The sequence below is a fragment of the Paroedura picta genome, chromosome 4 (assembly GCF_049243985.1).
Source record: "Paroedura picta isolate Pp20150507F chromosome 4, Ppicta_v3.0, whole genome shotgun sequence".
NCBI classification, from domain to species: Eukaryota; Metazoa; Chordata; class Lepidosauria; order Squamata; family Gekkonidae; genus Paroedura; species Paroedura picta.
The window spans coordinates 88,537,280-88,561,072 of record NC_135372.1 but is presented as its reverse complement, the minus strand read 5'-3'; the positions used below and the strand labels follow the sequence as shown (position 1 = coordinate 88,561,072).

Here is a 23,793-nt window from a genome sequence, read left to right as displayed (position 1 = left end):
CTGATCCGCGGCCGTGGCCTCCTGGAAGCAGCGGAAAGAACCCACCCCCCCCAGCCGCAGAAGATCAAATAAACGCACAGGACCCGCCGCAGCCCTGGGACTCCCCACCAAAAACCAGGAGACGCCGAGGAGCCGCCACCCGCCTCCTCTTTCAGGTAGCCTGTCCCTTGCTCTGTCCCTCGCCTGCCCCTCGCTCTGGTCCCTGCCTGCTAGCGCCCATTGTCTTCTGGATACAATGGGCTTTTTTACTAGTAGATGAATAATTGAGCTGATGAAATGAAATTGTCACCTGAGTGTTCCAGGCCCCACTTCCCATTTGGTGCATCCTTCCAAGCACATTTTTTAAACCCTAACATCTCAATCTTAAACGTTAGCAGTTATGGAACAAAGTTTGGGTCCAACAAAGTTTAATTTTGGGTATGAGCTTTCATGTGCATGCACACTTCTTCAGATACTTTGAAACAGACTTTCTCAAGTCTTATGTAAAGGAAGAGAGAGTGTTTAGTTGCCAGAAAAGGCTGATTCATGTCAAGATGCATAAACAACTGAGCAACAAATACAGTTAAGATTGGATTAAAGCAGCTATATTCATCACTCAGTTACTTATGAAACTCTTCCTGGCAACTAACCTCCCCCCACCATATACATGAATCTTGAGAAAGTCTGTTTTGCATGCACACAAAAGCATATACCCAGAATTAAACTTTATTGATCTGAAAGGTGCCCCTGCTTCAGATCAACAAAGCTACCCAGTTGAATCTATTAGCAGTTATTAGCTCTAATACATTTTCATGCTGAACTGCCAATTAGAGCTCAACTACTGTGATTCTAAAATCAGAGTCCAGTAGCACCTTTAAGACCAACAAAGATTTATTCAAGGAATAAGCTTTTGAGTGCAAGCACTCTTCCTCAGACTAAGAACTCCCTACATGACAGTGGGAATATATAGTAAAAATTAATTCTGTTACATTAGTAAACTGTGTCACACATCCAAATTCTAGCAGAGATTATTACTAGGCAATTAAAGACGCTAAACTAGCCTTCTCCAATTACATGATTTAAATAAATGATCGTATTGAGGTTATTAACCAGACCATTTTGTCCTGACAGTAATTTATTAAACATGTTTCCAAAATACACTGAGATTACAGTTCATCCAGTCCTGGTAAAAATTAATGTGTTCAGGTGGGTAACTGTGTTGGTCTGAAGCAGCAAAACAAAATTTAAGCCCAGTGACATCTTTAAGAACAACAATTTTATTCTGGGCCTTCTCCTGCTTATAACTAGAATAAAACTCTGTTGGTTTTAAAGGTGACATTGGACTCAAACTTTATTCATTAAAAGATGTGGGATGAATAAGAGGCAGTGGCCTGCACTCCCATAGTTGATATGCTGACAGAGGAATTACAGAACTGCAGCGCAATCTCGAGAGTTGGACTTCTCAGGGAAAAAAAGGATGGAAAAGTAAATATTTTAAGCTAAGTGGGAAAAATATTAAGAATAGGTGAAAGTGGCTAATCCTGGGAAGTATTTATAATGATAGTGATTTCTAGATGGAAAAAAGTATTATTTTGAATCTATATGTTAAAAGATAGGAAAGTTTAAGGTAAAGGTAAAGGTATCCCCTGTGCAAGCACCGAGTCATGTCTGACCCTTGGGGTGACGCCCTCTAGGGTTTTCATGGCAGACTCAATATGGGGCGGTTTGCCAGTGCCTTCCCCAGTCATTACCATTTACCCCCCAGCAAGCTGGGTACTCATTTTACCGACCTCGGAAGTCGACCTTGAGCCGGCTGCTGGGATCGAACTCCCAACCTCATGGGCAAAGCTTTCAGACAGCTGCCTTACCACTCTGCGCCACAAGAGGCTCATAAAGGTAAAGGTGTCCCCTGTGCAAGCACTGGGTCATGTCTGACCCTTGGGGTGACGCCCTCCAGCATTTTCATGGCAGACTCAATACGGGGTGGTTTGCCAGTGCCTTCCCCAGTCATTACCGTTTACCCCCCAGCAAGCTGGGTACTCATTTTACCGACCTCGGAAGGATGGAAGGCTGAGTCGACCTTGAGCCGGCTGCTGGGATCGAACTCCCAGCCTCATGGGCAGAGCTTTCAGACAACATGTTGCTGCCTTACCACTCTGCGCCACAAGAGGCTCTAGGAAAGTTTAGGTATATGAAATTGATTTAGGGCAAAAATATTGAAAATTATTATATATGGGAATTCATTAATGACTGGTGGAAGTGTGCCATTTTCCAGGTCTTTTGGAAATTTGGTAGTTCCAAAAGGGCCTGGATCTCTGCTGGCAGTTTGGTCCATGAGGCCAAGCACACTTCTCCTTGGCCACGGACCACCAGCAGTTTGGAATTTGCTGAGCAAAGTGCTCTTTGGAGGGCATTCTTGAAGAAGCTGGTCCCAGACTGTGTAAGGCCTTGAAAGTTAAGACTAACACCTTAAACCTTTCCACAGGGTCCTTGTAAGAACCTGGGCAGGTGCATTCTGGACCAGTTGTAATCTCTGGCTCAGGGTAGGAGTAGCCTGCATGGAGTGAGTTATAGTAATCTAACCTGAATGTGACCATTGCAAGGATCACTGGCTACGTGTTGTGGGGCATTAGGAGGGCACTAGTAGCTGTGCCTGGAATAGATGGAAAAAAGCCTGGCGAGGGAGGCGACAAGGATCACCCCCAAGTTCCTGACAGTATGTATGGCATATAGTTGCACCCTGTCAAGGCAGGGGAGGCATATTTCCTCTTCTGGTCCTTTCCTTCCTAGCCACAGACCGCCATCTTCAGGGGTTTAAGCTTCAGGTGGCTTTTCTAGAGCTACTCCACAGACACCTGGACAGAGATTCAGGCAGGGAGTTTGGCTGGCCATTCATTAACAGGTGGAGCTGGGTATTGTCTGTGTCCTAGTGACATCCCAGCCCATATCCCTGGACAAGGTGGGCTAGAAGTCAAATGAAGAGAATCGAGCCCTTGGTACCGTGCATTGGAGTTGGCAGTGAGATGATTGTTCCTCCCCGATAGCAATCCTTTGTCCCTGACTTCAGAGAAAAGAGATCAGCCATTGCAGGGCTGACCCCCATATTCCTATGTTGGCAAGGCAATGAGCTAGCAGCCCATGGTCTACTACGTCGAACACTGCTGTGGGGTCTAATAGCACAAGCAATGCTGACCCACCTCGATCCAGTTGTCTTCATAAGTCATCCTTCAGAGCTACCAGAGCCATCTCCACCCCATGGTCAGGTTTGAAGCCTGACTAAAATTGATCCAGAACAAGTGTTTCATCTAGTTATACTTTTAATTGATCCACAGCCACCTGCTCAACCACCTTCCCCAGAAATGCTAGGTGCGAGATGGGGCAGTAGCTGGCGGGTTCTGTAGTTCCAAAGATGGTTTCTTCAATAGGGACTAGGCCATTGCCTTCTCCAGTCTGCCTGGGAACATCCCTGACAGGGGCAGACTGATTATTTCTTGGAGGAGCCCCCCAATCCTCCCATTGCCCATTTAAAGGACCTAAGGGGCAAGGTTTTAGGGGGAACATGGTCGGCCTCATTGAAGCTAGCAACCTATCCACATTGGTTTAAAGATTGATAATCAATACTTTTATTTTTATTCAGGCATATGATCTATGATGAAAGGTAAAGCTGATCAGACTTTAAAGAGTTAAATATTTAAAGCTGTTAAATATTCGTTTTGTTTCTCCTTTTTCTTTTTCCCCCTTCTTCCTTTTCAAAATCAAGTGTAAAAAAGTTACACCTTTCTAAGTCTGCTCAGGTCAATGGGTTTATGAGGAGTACTTTTGCTTAGGGTTGTACTATAGATCACAGTGCTAGAAGTCCCGTACTAAAGAATCACTACCATCACTGCATGGTTGTACAAATGATTGTGTATATACCAGCACAGAAATTTGATTGCTAACTTCTACTCAAATATGTTCAAACAAGAAAGGAAGTGAGCCAGCATTTATACTTGTATGTTTTATATCAAATAGATATTCAGCCGACAAAGATTTTTTAAGACTTAGCAGTACAGATAGAAAAGATTTTGTGTTGTCACACAGCTATTAAAGGCATGGAATTATTGACAGGAAAAAGTTGGTAACTCTAATCAATGTCTATAGGTGGAATATGCTACTAAAGGAATTCTATTTCCCTTTCACAGTTCTACAAACTGAGGATGTCCCTGGAGGATACACTGCCTACATTCAAGACTTCACAGGCAGAGGTGAAGAAGAAAAAAATGTGCAGGAGTTGCAAGACAATTAAAGGAATTCAGTTCTAGCAAAGGGCTTTGATTTTGAAATGCCAAGCAAAATATGGATTTATTTCTCTAATTGACTTTCTGCTTCTATTCTTAAAGTCCTATTTTCTATTATCAGTTCTTCTGACCAGCTGTTTTTACCATCAAGTTTCTCTCCCTGGTTCTCTCTTCTCTCTGCATTTTGCTCAGACAACTAACTTGCCTTTAAATCTTAAATTATTGTCTTACTCCTTCCAGTACTAACCCATCTCTACAGTACTTCTCCATTGTACTCCCCAATACATGACATTTTCTTCTATCAGACAACAGTTAGCTTCATCCAGTCCATTTAAAATGGATATTGAAAACCTAATTGCCCAAGTTTATCTTTCAACTAAAATATGTAAGAAATTGATTTTTCTCTCTCCATTCTGTGCTACATAGGAATAGCCTTTTGGGTACTTTACCATTACATAAAAAAAGAAGTTAAAACAAAAGGTTCACAAGCTGGTGATCATAGGGGTAAAATTGTGTAATTAATCTCCATTAATAGTGCTCATGACATTCCTGCAAGACCATTCTGTGCAGCCATTACAACATAATTCATGGGCTAAATATCTTATTGACTGATGGACAAAGTATTGCACTTTGAATTATTAGCAACTGCAATAATAACCCCAGAACCAAAAGCATTTGGATTTTAGCTTTACAGCAACCATTACAGGAATTTTCAGGTACTAATCTGTAGAAGCACAAGATTCCAGTAGCCCCTGAGTCCAACAAGATTTCAAGGATGTAAGCTTTTGGGAGTCAAAGCCACCATCATGTCTGATCCTAGAACTCCTGTTGGTCTTTAAGGTGCTAGTCAACTTGAACCTTGCTCTTTAGAAGTATGTTAGGCTTAGAGCAGGGGTCCCCAACCTTTTGAGCTTGAGGGTACCTTTGGATTTCTGACACAGCGGTGGGTTCAATCAAAAAATGGCTGCCACAGAAGGCGGAGCCAACCACAACATGTCAGGGGACCAATGTTGTATATAGTTGTAATAGTAACTCTTCAACATAGACACTCTATTTAACATGATGCTATTAAATCTGCAAAGCCCTCCTGCTGGGTAAAATCCCCACATAGCTACAACCTCTTTTTAAAAGCATTTGGCAGACACAAGAAAAGTTTTTGATGACATTACATTAGGGACCCCTGGTTTAGGGAGTAATTTGCCCAAGGCCATCTGTCAATCATATTTTTATCACACCCTTCCACCAAATGGTCATAGCAGCATACATGACTCTGCCCTCCTCTGTTTCATCCCATCCCCACAAAGTGGTTGTAGTGAGGATTCAGTGGAGAAGTAAGGCAGCCAATATCTTTATGGATTGTTAGCTCTGAGGGATTATGGATTTTAGTGCAAAGCTTATTTTCTCTTGTCTCCTAGGATGAGAACAGACATCAAATGCTCCATCAGCAGGACTTCTGGCAGTGCCAGCAGCAAATGGCAGAAGCACATGAGCATCAGTTGGCTGATATCCAGGCCAGGAACCAATATCTGGAGCAGCAACGGGATGGTAGGTGAAATTAGAGAATTTGGTGGAATATCAGACTCCTGTAGATGGCAGAACCGAACAGCTAAAAGCAGACAGCTATTCTCCACTTAGCAGAGAAAGCCTGGGACTGGCATGCAGAGCTTATCACCCCCCAGGTCCTAGAAAAGATTAGGAGGTGCAGCTAGATAGAAAGCCTTAGGCTGCCAGTTGTGCCTTTATATGTAGAAGCCGTCTCATTGCAACATGTTACAGAGAGTTCAGTAAGAGGACTTCATGCCAGTTACTTATTAGGAGTTTTGTGCCTCACAGAAACATCCCAGCCTCTTTCTGCTAGTGACCGTTGTTGTGCAGGGAGGAGCCATTTCAATCTAACCCCCCTGCAATTGTCGTTTTTGCATCTTACGATAGCTCCCTAAAACTATTATTGACTCCACTGCAGAATCACATCATTTGTAATGAAGCCAATAGCAGCGACTTAGAATGGTTTAAGAATGCAAAAATGGTTTGTGTGTGTGTGGGGGGGGGGGGCTTTGAAGCCACTTTTTACCACATTCTACAGTCATGACCGAAAAAGGACTGGTGTTCATCTGGGAGGCACAAAACATCCTTTAGCACATTTGATATGAAGGCCTCATGTTGTCTACCAACAAACACGATAGCAAGGCTCCAGGTACACGAGTATATAATGCGGAAACTAGGCCCTCAAAAATCTGTACCCTTTATGACTATGGCTTTTTACACACTGGTGTTTTCCTTCACTTTTGCCATGCATTCCTGTTGGCTTTGTTGTTGTTCTGCATTTCACTCTGCTTTCACTCCACACATGCATCAGACTTTCTTTTTCATTCTGCATGGATTTTCCTCCTTTCAGCACTCAGTTCACTTTCCCCACATTTTGTGAGGGTGGTTTTGTTCTGGTTTTGACCCTTGCTTCACTCACAAAGAGAAGTAATTCAAAAATATAATTGTTCCATCAGATTTCTCCCCCTTCCTTCCTTTTTTTGTCCCTTGGAGTCTACTCCTCCATCACCCACATTGTCCAGCATGATTGGTCTCTCCTTGTTGGTCAGTTTTGCATGCAGGAATCTTTCTATGGGGAAACAATTGTATCACGTGAGCCCTCACTTGTATTTTATTTTATTTTATTTTTCACATTTATATACCGCCCTCCCCGAAGGCTCAATACAGCTGAGACAGTAATGTACCATCTCTTCAGTTTTTAAGAAGTATACCAAATAAAACATATTAACCCATCCCAGAAACAGAGGTGGTTCAGGGCTGTGAAACAAGATGACAGATGGTATTCTGAACAGGGGATACCATATCAGCGGATGCAATGCAGATGCACCACTATTCTGCAGCCAGTTTTTTTATTTGTCCAGAGATCCGTAGACGCTTGTCAGAGATGAAGTTAGGAAATTCAGCTACATCTCATATTGAGCAGCTGCTGGTGGAGCTGAAAAACCAGGAGGGAAAGAATCTACTTGCTTTGGATGCCTTGCGGGAACAGATTGGACTTCTGCAGGCAGCAACAGAGAACAAGTAAGCCTCCAAGGGAGACTGCACTACTTGCAGTAGATCCAACTCAACCAGGGTATGTGTGTCATGGGGATGGAGAACAGGGGTCCCCAAGCATGTTGAATCTCTAGGCACTTTCAGAATTTTGAGTGGGTGCCACCACAAGATGTCTGCTATGGATGAGGTGATCATAAATGGTTGGGGGTTCTAAGACAAGCATTCTTTTGTGATGGGGTCATTTGTTTCCAAAAGAGTGCTCCTGACCTAGCAGATTCAAAAGTGAAGCCTGTTGGGGTGCTCTGAAGTACCTCCTGTTCCAATGAGGTGGAAGAAAGCCAGAATTGTTTCTTTCCTAAAGTAAAGGGCCATTTTCAGCAGGTACCAAGATAAACAAGCAGGTGCCAAGATACACACTAGCAAGTACTGTAATACATATGACTATCACATTGGGAATCACAGGGCTTAGAAGATAACTCCTAATCATTATGTTCCTGATGTGGGAACCAAGTCAATATATGGTGGTCTGCAAAGGTTCAGGACCTTACTAAGAGGATCCATTCAGTTATCCATAATTTTTAGAGTGGGTGAAGTCGAGAAGCCGACCCTTATACACATCCTTACCCTTTCTGTTTCATTTCTTTTTAGAAGCAAGCCAGAATCATCCACCAATATAAAGACAAGCAGTGCTGACAAAATGGGAAAGAAGGTCTCCCTCAGGCTTTTGCCATTCCCTGCAGCTGCTGGACCTCTCTCTTCAGAGATACAGTGAGCTGAGACAGTAGGAAGATGAATGGACCAATGCCAACAGAGAGAATCAATATGAATGTTAACTGATATATTTTTCCTTGTTTGCTGCCTGTGAAACTTTTCTACATTTGAGAAAACTTTTACAACTTTCAATTCTGAATAGATTGTCTGGTGGCACTTTTTGCTGCGTTAGAGAGAGGAAGACTTTTTATCCAGTAGACACAGGCAGTATCCCTCCAACATTGAACCTTTAGCAACTGTATAAAACAAATACAGCTTTCTCTGTTACTTTGTCTCCATACTATAAAATGTTGCACTGTTGAATTTCTGACTGTGATGCTGCAAAACAGGAGATAAAAAATAATGCCAAGGCCAATGATGCAAAATCAGGTAAAATATTTTATTACTCACGCAAAATGTGTAAGGTATTTCTGGAAATTTAACTAATAAAATATTTTATCTGATTTTGCCCTTCTGGCCTTGGCCTTATTTTTTAATCTCCTATGGCTGATGTGGCTCTATATTTTCATGGTGCAAATCAAGTCATGTAATCCTATGTGAGGAATAAATGGTCAAGATGTTTTGAGGGATTTGATCATTACTCTGTGTGTTCCCTGCAGGGCTCTGTATCTTGCTTATGTGCAGAGTGGAAACAATGATCACAACATCCTCAACCAAATGTATGAGTTGCAGGTGGAAGCCATAGCACTGGAGAAAGCTGGAGCAAGGCCTGAGCACAAAGGCAGAAAGAAGAGTAAGTTCTGTTACCCTGCTACCTTCTCCTCAAATTTAGTCTTTTTTTGCCAGAGACTAGGAGTGTAGGGCTGTCTCTTCAGACATTAAGTCTAGCATTTGCTCATCTTCCTTGAACTCAATAGTGTTCCCAAACTATGCCAAGTCACACCCTTATGAGCCTAGGGAAAACCATGGAATAAAGGCGGGAAAGCTATCATACTTTTGTTAGCCTTTAAGAAGCCCAGGACTATATGTTCACTCTGTTAACCCAGAGACTTTAGCATATTCCTCCCTGCTCTTTTACTTTCTCAAGCCATCTTTGTTGGTGATTGGCTTTCCTTCCTGCCACTGCAGAACTTGAAGGTAGCCCAAACACTTATCCATGGGGTTTGGATGCTGAACTTCTGGCTGTTGAGCTGGAGAATCAGCAGTTGGAAGATGAAATATTCAGGCTGAAGATCCTAAGGGACAGAAGGAGAAAGGAAGATGGTACGGTCCCTTATTTATATTGCCTAGAGATCTGTAATAATAATCCATGAGTGGTGGATTATTCTTATTCTATCCCTGTTATATACCAGAGTGTAGTCATTTTGAATCCATTTTAGTTTAAGAACTGTTTTAGGTGGCTGCAGGAAGCTTAAGCAAGCTATACTCAACACACAAGCACAGCAAAATGTATCCGCTACAATACCAAGGTCTAACAGCCGTTGTTCTGTGTTAGATATGTTGAAGACTGTAACATCTACTAGATGCTAGCCAAGATTGTGATCATCATAAATAACAATGTATAGCTTGAGTAGATGGATTTCAGAATGTGGGTAAGATAAACATGAACGAAAACAGACTTGATAACAGAAGAAAAGTAAACAAGCTATTGTGTGAGTTGTGGGTAGGCCAACATTGTAGAATGGCCAATGATTCTTGTTAATGTGGTGGCATGATGCATATAACAGGTGGAGATTAAATAACCAAAAAGTAACATATGCATGCTTGAGAAGATGCTTTAACATCTGAAACCGCTGGGAGCGGTATTCATAATTGGTTAAAGCCTAAGTGGGTGGAGAAGTGGGCAGGGCCAGTCCGGGTAAGGGGCGAATAGGAAGGCGCAAAGCACCTTCCCATTGGCCCATTACCCGAATGGCTGGAGTTCAGCGGGGAGCAGCCTGGGCGGTGGAGGCTTCCCTGCGGGCCTTTAAGCTGTCCCACTGCGACTGTAATGGACAAAAATGGCTGGAATTCTTGTCAGTCCAGGTGAGGGACCAATCACTGGAGAATCAGCAGTTGGAAGCCCGCTAATTGTCAGACCGGGTGAGTCCGCATCCGGACTGACAAGAATGGCTGGAATTCTTGTCAGTCTGGATGAGGGGCCAATCGGAAGGCGCTTTGTGCCTTCCGATTGGCCCCTCACCTGGACTGGCCCCACCCACTTCTCTGACCACTTAGGCCTTAACCAATTATGAACACCACTCCCAGCAATTTCAGACTAGGCTTCAAAGCCCACTCATAAGAGCGGGCTTTGAAAGAGGGGGCCACGGTGGTGGCCCCCGCACCCCTTGGGGATCCCCCCCCATGCAGGGACCCAACTTGTCCGTCCCCCTCCCCGCCGAGTCCCCGACGCGGCAGGCCTGCTCCGAGGCCCACAGGGAAGCCTTCCCCGCCCGCCCCCTCCCCGCTGAGTCCCTGGCTTCCCTGCGGGTCTTGGAGCAGGCCCGCCGTGTCCCCGAGCAGGCTTTGAAGCCTAGTACACTATAAAAGCTAACGCCATAGTGTTTCAGACAGGATTCATAGCTATTTGCTTCCTTTTATCACAATAAAAGCTGCACTGTGTTTAAATGGAATCTCCCCACTGTATCTTGATTGGAACAAGACCACACCATGCAACATGGTGGACCACCATACGACTTTGGCAGATTTTAATGTGGGGAGCTTTGTCTTGAGCCAAGCTATGGGACAAGACCCTCCATAGTTATTTACCTTTTGTACTGTTTTACTCCATTTCATTTTCCTGTATACAAATGCAGTTTTCATATCAGTCTCCTGAAAAACAGAAGGGATGGGTTGCAACATAGTCTGAGTGTTCCGCTATAGGATATAAGAATACCATGCTACCCATGTGTTCCAAAAGGTCCTTGTTCCTTGTGAGGCCCACCACATACTCGCTGAGATTGCTTTCCCCATAATATAGTGTGGGGGGAGTTGCTGGTGGTGAAAGATGTCCCTGAAATGCTTGAAGGGACCATGTTGCCAAAGAATCTTAGCTTAGTGTTCTGTAGACTTCTCATGGATGCTATTGTAAACACTATGCTCTTTAGTACATTAAGCTGAAATAGCAGGGGAACAGATCTTTGAACTGGCTCCTGTAGAATGCCAGGACCCCAGTGGAAAAAGATTCTGGCTGTTGTTCCACCTCATAACATGAAACACCCTTTTTCCAATATGGTCACTGAAGTATCTTCTCTAGAAATCTTCCTTTTGCCCACAGCCTTCTGTGCCACTGCGCTATGGTACCTCACTAACAAGTTTCCTCTCTGCTCAGCACTTTTCTCCACCTTGTTTTTATCAGGATATTTGGACAAGGAGCTGGCTGAGCTCCAGCAAGTATATATGGCAGAAATGGCTCAGCTGCATGCTGAGATGGGCAGACTGAGAGATGACACAGAGAGGAGGAAGCCACGACAACCCAAGAGAGGGTCCCCACCCCTCCTCCCCCCTCCTATAGCTCCACCACTGTCACTTCTGCCCCCTCAGCATCTTCTGGGTCTTCCTGATCCCAGTTTCCCAGCTGGCACCATGGTGAGTACTTTTTTCTCCAAAGGAGATTCCTTTTTGAAGATATATGCAAGTCATCGAAATAGGACCCATCTATAACAACATTTCTTTTTCAAATTCTGTGCCAAGTGTGGATCCCTTAAACCTATACACTGATTTCCTTCTGTATTACAGCACTCAGAGCAGCTTACATACTTTAAAATCACAATTGAAATAAATAAAGATAACATCAACTAATAATTCCAGTAAACTCTAACATGCCTGACTTCATTCAGTTATTAAAGGGTCTGCTGAACAATTATCCCTATTGGGGAAGCGTGCATTTGTCTTCACCTGTACTCTCTACAAGGAGTGGTATAGCGTTAGCAGTTTTGCCCCACCTCGTAGCCTCCATCTTATCTTGTACTCTTGGGTGGTGATTGTGAAGCCTAAAATAACCCTTTGCACCTCAGCCTTTCATGTCATTAAGTGCTTATTCACATAAATGTTTCAGCACACAGTAGCTAGAGAGAAATCATGTGTGTTCTCTCTTTCTTGTGTCCATGGAAGACAAAAGTATCCCAGCACTTATGCTCCTGAGCTGAGTGTGGATGCTGTTGAGCTGGAGAATCAGGGCATGCATTGCTAAGGCCAGGATTCAGCGTTTGGCACACCATGACAATGACTCAGGGATACGCCAAAGTCTGAACCCCACATATACATCAATCAACTGGACTAGAAACAGGGAGACCTCATATGTATTACTGGCCATAATATGAAGTGTTTGTTTTTAGTCTTATAATCTAAAATGGTTTGAAATTAGATTACTCGAAGGACTGCCTCCTCCCATGCCATCCAGCCTGCCAGTTAAGATCATCTTTTGGTGTCCTGTTCTCCATGTAGAAGTGAGGAAGGTGGCAACTAGAAAGGGAGGTCATAATTCCTTTTGGGATTAATGCTGGTATTTGCCTTGTATAATACAATATTTAGTATCAAATTTCTCCATACTACAGAACCCTGTGGGATCTACAGCTGCAGTTGTGAGCCGGTACTTTCTGGATCCCACTGATGCCCTGGGACCAGCTCCGTATGATCCAGCGTATGTCATTTCTGTTATTGGTGATCATGTATCTTAAAAAACAGATTTACAGTCCTTCTTGAGGAGGCTGGACTTGCATAGAAGTCTTGCATAGAAGGCTGGTCTTGCATAGAAGATTGTTTGGGTAGTCACCTTGTGAATATGTTCAACCTTTTTTGTTCTGTTAGCATTCCATCCATGTACATGCTGATTGATCTGTAGCTAAGATTTCTAAATTTCTGCTATCTCTGAGGGAGTGGCAATCTATCTGTTACATGAGTGTGACAAATTCTTCTTTTCTCTGCAGGTCTGGTTTTGTGATATTTTATGACTTCCTTTTGGGACTGGAACCCACATTCTACCAGGTGTGCCTGGTTTCTGGCCTGTACCGTAATGGACAAGAATTGGGCAAGTCCACTCCGCTGCCTATTGTCTTGTCTGATATGGGACAGTCCTCTGATCGTGTGATGGGTGGACAGAGAGGGAGCTGTGCCATCTTAGCAGCCAGACAGCCAGTTCCAAGGTGAGTTTCAACAGCTGTCCCCATAAGGTCTGTTCTCCATCAGGCTATTGTTTTGGTAGCCATTCCCTGTTGGCATTTGTTAATGAATTTATTAAATGTATGTATATCATTTCTGCTATAAATAAGGCCTACAGCAAATAAATCTCCCTACTTTCTTGGGGCTAAATTTAGATGGCGAGTGGACATGATTTATTCTTCCAGTGCTTTCAGATTCATTTTTCCTTTTCTGTTATTATCATGCCTCCTTTTATTCTGTTTTTTTTTTTAACAGGCAAGTCTCACCCTCAAATTATGCTGTTTTTAATCATTTTAGTGAAATCCTAACTTGAGTTACACCCTTCTGAGTACATGGTTTGGAAGGGTGTAACTCTGTTCAGGATAATATTAACTGTTCTTTTCTCTGATTTTTTGCTGCTGTTTTTATCCCTGGTGTTTTACTCCTTGAAGAATATCTATTGTGGTAAGCCATCTCAAACATATATGACATAAATATTGTGTGTGGGAGGGGGAAGGTTTACTCCAAAAAGACCATTTGAAAACATTGGTATACATATTCTGGAGACTAATGTGCCTCTAAAATTATTTTCAGTCCCTTTTACATAGTTTGACAGCTTTTGGAACCTGTGTCTTCTTGTTTAGACTAAATGTATGCAATTGAAAGAGTGGAAGTCTGTATTCCAGCACCATTGTAAAAATATCGACCCTAGATCAGGATTTCCTGGGGGAAGGAGCCTTGTTAGTGTGGGTGACCTTTGTAACTATTTTTTTCAGAGTCCTCCCTTCAACTTCCATTGCCCTCATAACTGAGCTTCAAGCCTCTGGAGGCCTTGATGCTTATGGGCAGGAGATTCAGCATTTGACTCCCAGGGGATGGGCCAAAATCCACATCTTTGACCACCAGCACCAAGTGTTGAGTGGGTACTGGAAGGTCCCTATCCGAGTGCTACCTGTGAAACCAGACCTAGCTGCAGAACAGTTGAACTGTGTGCCACAGGTGAGAACCAATAACAAGAACTGAAGCAGGCTCCCTAAAAACCTAGTTCCTTACCCACACTGTTATTCCTTCTACATCATGGTATGCTTGTCAAGTTCATAGTGAACCATAAATTTTCCTTCTAGTTGTGACTTTCCCCTTTTGCCATTCCACCTGTGTGGAAACCTCCCCTCCTCAGCCTCATCCCCTTATCACAAGCCAGTATAGTGTAGCGGTTAAGAGCAGTGGATTCTAATCTGGAGAACTGGGTTTGATTCCCCACTCCACTGCATGAAGCCTGCTGGGGGACCGTGGGACAGTCACAGGTCTCTCAGAACTCTTGTAGTCCCACCTACCTCACAAGGTGCCTCTTGTAGGGAGAGGGAGGTGATGTGATTGTAAGCTGTTTTGAGACTTCTTAAGATCAGACAGAGATTCCCAACCAGTCTGCGGACCCCAGGATTCTGTGGGAGCTCTAGAGGGGGTCTGCAGCCTTTCCCCTCCTGCCTTAATGGACTTGGTCACAAGCTAGGAAATTGGCCATCTTTGCCTGGAGGGCTCGATAGGTAGGCCATGGGTGTAAGAATCAAAGGGAGGAGTCGGTTCTGAAGTAGTATGGGGGGTTTGAAGTTATTTCCAGTCTATATGAGGTAGAGCTACTGTAGCGATAGTAAAGCTGGTGGGAGGGAGCAAAAGGAGGATGAAGGGCAATTGTAATTATGTCACTTCGAGGGGCATGGCAGGGCGGCGTGGCCAGCTGACATCACTTCTGTGGGTCATTGAGGCCTGAAAATTTATTTCAGGGGTTCCTCCACAATCAAAAGGTTAAAAAAGGCTGAGATAAGAGGAAAGAGGGGTACAAAAATCTACTCTTCTCTTCCACAAATATTCCCAGGTGGATGACTCATTCTCGGAACTCTTTTAGGCAGATCAAGGCATATTATTTCACCTCTACTCAGGTTAACTTCTGTTCTTATTGTGACCAGACATTGTTTTCCCTTGCAGGCTGGCAAGGCAGAACTTTACTTGCGACTGGTGAATGCAAGGGACGCTGATATGCAGTCAATGGCCGAGATCCGTCTTGGCAATGCTCCTCTCTACAAATACCCTCCAGTAGTAAGTAGGAATTCACAGCAGCTACTATATGTTCCCTCTTCCAATTTTTTCCTTATTCATTTCTGAATGAATCTAGAATGGGTGACTTCTCCTTGTGGAACAGCTCTGATCCTTGTCAATAAGTACAAGAAGTATTTAGAACGTAGACCTATTCATCATTGTGTCCATACTTCTGAACATTTTGTACAAAAGAGTATTTTAATAGCAACACATGAAGATTTACAACTGGTTACAACTTTGTTTACAAATGTAAAAGTAGAGCCAATTACTGAGATGGGAATTCTATGGGTGATTTCTACCATACCTACATGAAGCCTTTGTAAGGTCAGCCTTAGAGGGAAGGAAGTCAGTCCATGCCATCTCCATCTTAAATGTGTCTGAGATGCTGAATAAGGAGGAAAATCACCAAGTATATGATGCTACACTAGCCTGGCTACATTTGCATTGTTTATTTATATGCCACTTTGGGGAAGGTGCCACTTGAGCAGGTGGTTGCATCTCAGTTGCAAGTGTTCTTGGAAGCTTTTCTGGAGCCATTTCAAACTGGGGTTTGGAACAGAGGCTGCTTTAGTCACCTTGCTTAATCACCTCTGCCAAAAACTAAGCAGGGGGAATGTGACTCTGCTAGTTCTGCAGGATCTCTCAATGGCCTTTGATACTTGATATTAGTATCCTACTGAGCTGCATCTCAGTGCTGGGACTGGAAGGCACTGTGTTTGAGTCCTGTCATGCTGCCATTGCTTGTTTGTAGCTGGGATGGGAGCATCTTTCTGAAATAAGTGTGCAAAGTGTGAAATGCCACCCATCCCAATCTGTACAATTCAGTTATGTTTTCTTCTCTCCTGTGCAGGTAACCACTACCACAGCATCTCCTTCAGGCTTCCCTTCAGCCCAAAGCTCTTTTCCCCCTGCCCCCACCAACCTTTCCTTTTCTGTCCCCCCTTACACTGGCTTTGTTGATCCCCCTCCTGCTCAGGATCAGCCTTTCCGACAAAAAATTAAACCAAGGTGAGAAAGGAGGAGGACAACCCCCATTCTCTCTGCAGCATTAAGCTTTTCTTCTACTGACAATGAATCATAATATTTTAAAAGTCTGCGTGTGATTTCCTGTGTGCATGAATCTGACTGTTTTATGTTAAAATTATGATATGATGCATCTCTAAGCCAACAAGATTTTCTCTGTATGATCCACTGTGCTTGATTCAAAGACTGTATTAGAGAACATCAGCAAAGTAGGTTTGCTATTAGTAAGTTTAGAGGTGCTCATTAATAACATGTGATCCTCACAAACAGACATGCCCACAATTGTTTCCAGGTCCATCTGCTACAAGTGAAGCAGGGACAGTGGAGACTTCCGTTGGTAACTGATAACATTACATCATGCCAGTATGAACGTTTCTTGAAGTTCCAGTTTGGCTCTGACTGCAAACTGGCAGCATTTTATTTTGGGGGGGAGGGGGGACAATAGCTACCTTAAAGCATACCTTTGGGGGCATATTTTTCCTCTTCACATATGCTAACAGCTGTTTGCCTCCCATATTTAGAGATATCTGCCTCTAATTACTATAGTGAGGGAAATAAATAGTTGGGAATGGTCAACTCCATCTCATGGCCTGCTTATGACTAGGAAATGATGTGATTAAAAACCTTTTTAAATCAAAAGTCCGTATTTCCTAGAAATTAACCAAATGTCCTTGGGTGTACTTGCTTAAGGTATTTGTCAATTGCCTTTTTCCAATTTCCCCTGCCCTTATTTTTCTGGCCAGTCCATCCCTAAGTGGATCTATTAAATCATATAAGTCACCATATTTGGATAATCATTTTAGCTTATTAAGTGGTTTAGCTTGCAGGGAACTAGTCTCATCTCAGTACCCATGGCTCCTGTTCCCATTTGAAAAAAGAAAGCATTTGCTTATAGAAACTGTGGAACTACTTCACTTCTTTGAGAAGCACTGTCCATCGTGGTACTGATTGTAAATTAATTGTGTCCTACTAGGTTAGCAAATTGTAGAAGTAGCACAGTAGAAGTAGTGTAGGCTAGCTAGAAGTACTTACTGTCTTTTTATTTCTTTATAAATGACCAGTTCTTTTTATTATTTCCTTTTCTCTGTGTGTTATCAATACAAACCCATTCCTGTGTATTCAGTGTTAGGACTGGTCTGAATTTGCAAGTTCCCAAAACCCCCTTCATAAACCTAACTCATCTACAGTTTTTTTTTTTTATATATAAGATTTTTATTTTTGTTTTCCAAGATTAAAGATAATGAAATACAGGCAATCTACATTGTTAATACAGAAAAAGAAAGGTTATGCTCTTCATTTGATACATTTAGTCCCCCATTTCAATCTCCTTTTGTAATTTTTAAAGATAATACAATGCAAATAATCTACATTATTGATACAGAAAGAAAAAGATTATGCTCTTCGTTTGATACACTTGATACCCCGTTTCAATCCCCTTTTAACTTATTTTCTTAGGTAAATCAGATAAGGGCCCCATTGTTCTTGAAAAGCCTCTTCTCTTCATTTAAGATTATAAGACTCCACATGGCTACAATATTATGGACTTTTACCCAAAGCTTATAAACTTTTTCACGTTTCCACCACATTTAAAAAGAGAAGTCTACTTTGTTACCATTGTTTCAACATTTGTTTGCATAGTTTTTAACAATTTTAATAATCATAAACAATTTATACTTAACATGGTCTTAGAGCCATCCTCATTTCCACTAGGGAAAATAAAAAATAAAAAATAAAAACCTACTTAGTTGTACGGAAAAAGAAAAAATATATATATATAGGTTGTTAAAGTTGTAAGCTATATAAGTGTACATTATTAATACAAAAAATGATAAAATTACATTTACACCTCCTCAGTTAGGTGCCTCCTGTTAGTTATGCTTTAAGTTTAAGCTGATAGTCACTACAGAGATATGTTAATTCAAATTCAGCTTGCCTATATGGCTACGAAAAAAAAGCAGAAGGAGGAAAAGAATTTCAACCACTGTGTTTCATTTCCATTCCCCAAGCTTCTTAAGGGGGTCTCATATCGAGGCCTGCCGCATCCTGTTGTTCCCGCTGACCCATGTTCTGTCCAGTTGGCCTTTGGCTTAGAGAGTGCAGTTGTAGTCTTTCCCTCGGAGTATACATCGGTGAGTCTTGAAACAGTTGTACCTCCTGGGCTCCAATATCAGTACAGTTTTTTCCCCAAGAAACTCCTTTCAATCGATTACTTTCACAGCAGATCCATATATCTTTTGATTGGTTCTTGTATACTGTTGCTTTGGAGTGGCTGTATGTCTTCTTAGGTAGGGAGTCCTTATCTAGGCTGCAAAGCTCCAACATCCCCTTTTCCATCTCCATAGTTTCAAATTTCTCTTCTGCTGGTAATTTTCCCCCTTGTTTAGAGCTATCATCAGCCACTGTTATTGATTCATCATTCCTGTTAGAGACTTCTTCCTTGCCGCACTTGAACCCCTTGAGCATATCTTTAAGCAAGCCATCTGTATATGCTTTCAAATCTTGGGTCTGCTTCTCCAATAAATAAGCAAATTTCTTTAGCATGGACATGTTGTAGGCAATTTTGCGAATAACCAGTAGGGGTCCTACGGAGTCCTAACGAAGAGCAACAGTCTGTTTTGATATTAAAGCAATGTCTCGTACTGGAACAGAATTCTCGCGAGATCTTCTCACCCACAGCTCTTATCTCTTATCTCCGAAAACCAAAACAAATGCCGTAAGAGCTATTACTAATTAGTTTGAGTTATTTTAAGTCCTTCTTCTACTTAGAAAAGAAAATTGGCCTGCCTCGTATCGAGGTGGCTTCAAGCAGAGCCAGAGACGGGGGGAAAGAAGAAACGGGAAAGTACTTGCGTCTTTATGCGTTGATTGATGTCTTAATGTCTTGGAGTTTAGCAGATGTCCTCCTTTCAGTTCACAGTTGCAATAAATCGTAGTAGAGGATCAAAGTAGATTCGCTTATCTTCCTGTCACTCTAGCTTGCTTAAATTAAAGAAAGCAGCTTTCCACGCTGAGAGTTTGTTCCAGAGGAGAAGGTGCCGGGGGAAACCCCACTCACTGTTTATAGGCTCGATCTGATGTCTACCAGATGTTTTCACTCCGAAGTTGTGATGAATCGAAAGTCTTGCAAGGAAGTATCCAATTAGCTTTGAGATAAGAGTTTTGTAGATTGCAGAGTTGAAAGAAGAGAAAAAGATTTTAAAATGGCGGACGGCACTTACTGGACCCTGTGCATACTGAGCTTACGTTCCAGTGGGATATTAATTTCCCTGCGGAACAGAGAGGCCCCAGAGATTCACAAGGAATTCCTGAGAAGATTGTGGGTGGGTTAGCGTACCCAAAACCCGATTCTGTCAATCACAGCAGCGATTGACCCTCAGTGGAACAGGAGCTCGAAGTATTCGAGCTATCCAAGTGCCATGTCTCCGCCCCCTTCCTCCCTCATCTACAGTTTTATTATTATGATTATATTAGATTTCTAGCCCACCACTCCCAAGAGGCTCGTGGTGGGTTACAACATATATAAAACCCCCCAATAAAAACTACCCCTAATACATCAAAAATCTCTCTAAAATACCTAAAAACCCAAACACAGAGTAACCAAGTGGCGGAAAAGCTACACAACCTAACCCAACCCAGCTACAGCTCAGAGGGCGAAAAGGGGTCATTGATCATTCCACTGCCAAGAATAACTGGGGGGGGGGGTGTTCCAGCTTTTCCTTGGGGCATTGGCTTCAATCATAAACCTGGCAGAAGAGCTCCACCTCACAGGCCCTGAGTAACACTGAAAGCTCCTGCAGGGCCTGTAGCTCTTCCAGGAGCTCATTCCACCAGGTAGAGGCCAGGACCGAATGTTATACAGTTACACTGATCTGCAAGGAGGTGGTATAAGGGAAGACTGGGAAGCTCCATGTGACTAGAGAGAGTAGAACCAGTTACCTTGTCAAAGGATTACCCTCCTTAAAACCCCTCTTGCCTGTGGTTTCTGCCTTGGGTTGGATGGTAGGAGCTGCTGACATTCTAAGGTATGATTACAGGAAATAGGCATTGGAATGTGCAAGACTTTGGTCCTGTTCACTAGTGAATGCACCCACTATCCATGTACAATGCACACTTGGATTTTCTTCATATGTGTAATTCTTATGTTACATTCGTGCATGTACTGGTAAACATGGGATTTAAGTTCCACATTTACCTGCATACTGATCCCTTGTTTTATTTGTACCATGCATTGGCTTTTTCTTACAAGCAGTTGTTTGGATGTATAAGCAAGGTGAATGTGAGATCACTGTAATGTGAATAGGGCTACAGTGCAAATGGGGAGCTCTAAACCCTCAAAAGGATCTTTTTCTGTGAATATGAAAGTTCTGGTCTGGATGTAACTTTGGTATGATTCAGCCAGATAACATTTGTCTTCTCATATTATAAATACAGTTAAGCAAATAGGTTTACAGAGGTGTAATGTTGCTTTGGATTTTAAGTTTTGCAACTTTAATGTCTATTAGACACGGTTGTGCTGATTATGTTTTTTTTTTTGTAATTTGGGGATCTGATAACCATCTTCAAGTATTTAAAAGGCTGCCAGAGGATGGAGCAGAGTTGTTCTCTCTTGCCCCAGAGGAACAGACCAGAACAGATGGGATGAAATTAATTCAAAAGAAATTCCATCTAAACATCCAGAAAAAGTTCCTGACAGAGTGGGTTCTCAGTTGAACAGGCTTCCTTGGGAGGTGGTAGGTTCTCCATCTTTGAAAATTTTTAAACAGAGGCTAGCTAGCCAGCTGACAGAGAGGCTGATTCTGTGAAGGCAAAGGGGTGGCAGATTACAGTGGATGAGCAATAGGGTTGTGTGTCCTGCATAGTGCAGAGGGTTGGACTAGATGACCCATGTGGTCCCTTCCAACTCTATGATTCTATGATTCTCATAGAATCATAGAGTTGGAAGGGGCCATACAGGCCATCTAGTCCAACCCCCTGCTCAATGCAGGATCAGCCCTAAGCATCCTAAAGTATCCAAGAAAAGTGTGTATCCAACCTTTGCTTGAAGACTGCCAGTGACGTCTGATTGCATACTAAGGTTCACATAAAGTTGTTGGCGTAAAACCCTGATCCTAGATTGACTCCATCCAGTTTCCTGTCATTCTTTAAAATCATCCCCAAATCAATTTCCAATTAGTGGGGGCTGGCTCTCTGTCTAGTAAGAGCCAATCTTAGCTTTGCATGTTGGCAAGCATTCTGCTAATGTAATACACAGACAATCCCCCAAATCCTAGGCAAAAACATCTAATGCATATACTTGAGTCCTAGCAGAAATATTTTTCTTCTCATGTCCTTTCCCTTTCTTCATACTATACTTAACCTTAATCAGTTTTGTTTAATATCCTGACATTCAATTCTTAAGTGCATCAGACTTTTCCCAGATACTCCCTTCTGGCCTGTGTGCTGGAGTCTGCTCACATGCATGGACCTGTTCCCTCTCTTTTCTTCATTTTCCCAATTCCTCTTTCTGCTACCTACCTGGCTGTGTCACTCGAAGCAACCAGGAACAGAGCTCCCAGGCTTCTCCGTGTCCGTTCAGGTAAAAACTAGTTTGACTTTCAGTTTTACTCTGAATGTATTTGGGAAAACAATATTTTCTCAAAGTATAACAGGTACAGTAGTCTGAGATGACAATGGAAGTTTGCACTAAGTCATAACAGAAACTGTTGGAAAATGCCATTTGCTGCCTGAGAAAGGGGCCTTTTCACTATGTCCTGGACAAGTTGGACACAGAACATTCGAAGGAAGGAATGTCTTTTAAGAAGGCATCCTGATTCAAAAGTATAAATGGTAGTAGAAAGAAATGGACCAGCATTAAGTCCAAGCTGGTGGCCATTATCATATTTTGTAGGAGTCTATTCTGTAAAATAATTATGTGTTGTCTGAAGAAGCAAAAACCCAGAGCAAAACCCCCAGAGCAAAAACTCTCTGAGCCATTTTCAGCAAGAAAGGGGGTAAAGGGAGCCTGCTCTGAGGAGAAGGGGGAATCCAGAACTTTTTAAAAGTGCAATTTTTTGTTCCTTGGGTTTGGAGGTGTAGGATCCTATGAAAAGGCATGCCTGAAATTACCGGAACACTTGGATCCTCAGAGTGCCTGTCTCCTTGAGACCGCTACAGTGCTGCAGCACATGTGCAAAACAAAATGGGGGAGGGAAGCCTAAAAACAATCTTCAAATATGAATCTGAAGGGATAGAAGACTGGCAGGGAGACACAAAGAGAAAAATCAGTGTGAACACATTGCACCGAAAGCACGATTATTGGAAGTGGCAAAAAACACAATGGGCAGCTGCAGTCCAGAAAACATCCAAGTTCTGGTATCTGGGAGAGGGAAAACCTGGATTATGGCCTCTTTTTCTTACTTCTGCACTACTCAGGGATAGAAGGTAGGAAACAGTCACGAGAAGCATGTGTGGAAAAGAAGAATGAATTAAGAATGAATTAACAACAACAACAATAATTTCAGGGCAGATGAAACAGCACTCCAGAGACCACAGCCACAACAGGGGAACTCCAGGAAGCATAAAGGAAGTCTGTTGGGGTTTGTTCTTGACAGAGTTAAAGGTGCCCCCCTGGGAGATGGAGCTATCCGGCTGACAGGCTATTACCAAAGGACTGGACAGGTATGGACCAAAGAATTAATCGGCTACCAAATCATATAACCACCTTCTCTCATGCTCATCACACCTTGTTGAGGGAGGTAGCTGGAAGACTTAAAATATTGTAAGGTGTAGGACAGGATTAATTATTGACGTGAAGATTACTGGAGTGTGTTTGTTTCTGATTTGATTGAAATCATTTCCAAACAGGTATTTTTGGATGTTTGTTACAGACTTTTCTGAGTGAACAAGTATATGGGGTGGCCTGGAGAATATTAGGGTTGCTGTAGTCCAAGTGTATTCTATGGATCTTGGATTTCACGTATGCAGTTTGCTCCCAGCCCCAGTTAGGTACAAGCCTGTGAACAATGGAAGAAGCCAAGATCTGATTGCTCCAGCTAAAACCCATGCTTGAACAAGGAGCCCTCCTTATGCCACAGAAATCAATCAGCTGGAAAGTGTCTGAGGGTAATTTTAGACTCCAGTGCCCATGTGGCAAGACTTTGAACATCTCTTCCCTAGTTTAGTCTTCTGAGAGCTGTACATGGATTAAATTAGGTAAGGTTGGCAACCTCCAGGTGGGACCAAGTTCTCCCAGAATTACAATTGATTTCCCGACTACATAGATCAGTTCTCCTGGAGGAAATCGCAGCTTGGGGGTGGGGGTGGGGGGAATCCATTTAATCACATTGCTGCTGAAGACCTTCCTCAGGCTCCACCCCCAAATCGCTAGGAATTTTCTAAAGCAAGAGAAAAAGCAGGAGTATCCACTAAAACTGTAAAAGATACACTGCAACATCCTGGCTGTCTTCTACACCACCCATTAAAGTAAGTCTACAACCCTCATTCAACCGCAATATGAAAAGGGAGAGCTAATCATCCTGCCACTTTTCACAGGCCCAAGGAATGCATCGACTGG

The 23,793-nt window shown here is 42.7% G+C and overlaps 1 protein-coding gene across 6 annotated transcripts in view; it reads left to right on the top strand.

Annotated features, from left to right (window-relative positions):
* The window catches only part of CCDC17 (coiled-coil domain containing 17), a 48,469-nt gene that overhangs the window by 5,029 nt on the left and 19,647 nt on the right, over window positions 1–23,793 (top strand). For 5 of the 6 annotated variants that reach the window (XM_077333992.1, XM_077333995.1, XM_077333993.1 and 2 more), the window contains exons 4-16: window positions 4,161–4,223; window positions 5,672–5,801; window positions 7,163–7,322; window positions 7,944–8,063; window positions 8,666–8,799; window positions 9,135–9,269; window positions 11,344–11,573; window positions 12,542–12,627; window positions 12,914–13,129; window positions 13,901–14,123; window positions 15,108–15,218; window positions 16,069–16,226; window positions 22,742–22,898. In XM_077333992.1, the coding sequence (XP_077190107.1) occupies window positions 4,161–4,223; window positions 5,672–5,801; window positions 7,163–7,322; window positions 7,944–8,063; window positions 8,666–8,799; window positions 9,135–9,269; window positions 11,344–11,573; window positions 12,542–12,627; window positions 12,914–13,129; window positions 13,901–14,123; window positions 15,108–15,218; window positions 16,069–16,226; window positions 22,742–22,898 (1,923 nt within the window). The remainder of the gene's footprint in view (window positions 1–4,160; window positions 4,224–5,671; window positions 5,802–7,162; window positions 7,323–7,943; window positions 8,064–8,665; window positions 8,800–9,134; window positions 9,270–11,343; window positions 11,574–12,541; window positions 12,628–12,913; window positions 13,130–13,900; window positions 14,124–15,107; window positions 15,219–16,068; window positions 16,227–22,741; window positions 22,899–23,793) is intronic. The other variant, XM_077333994.1, reaches the window with a different exon arrangement.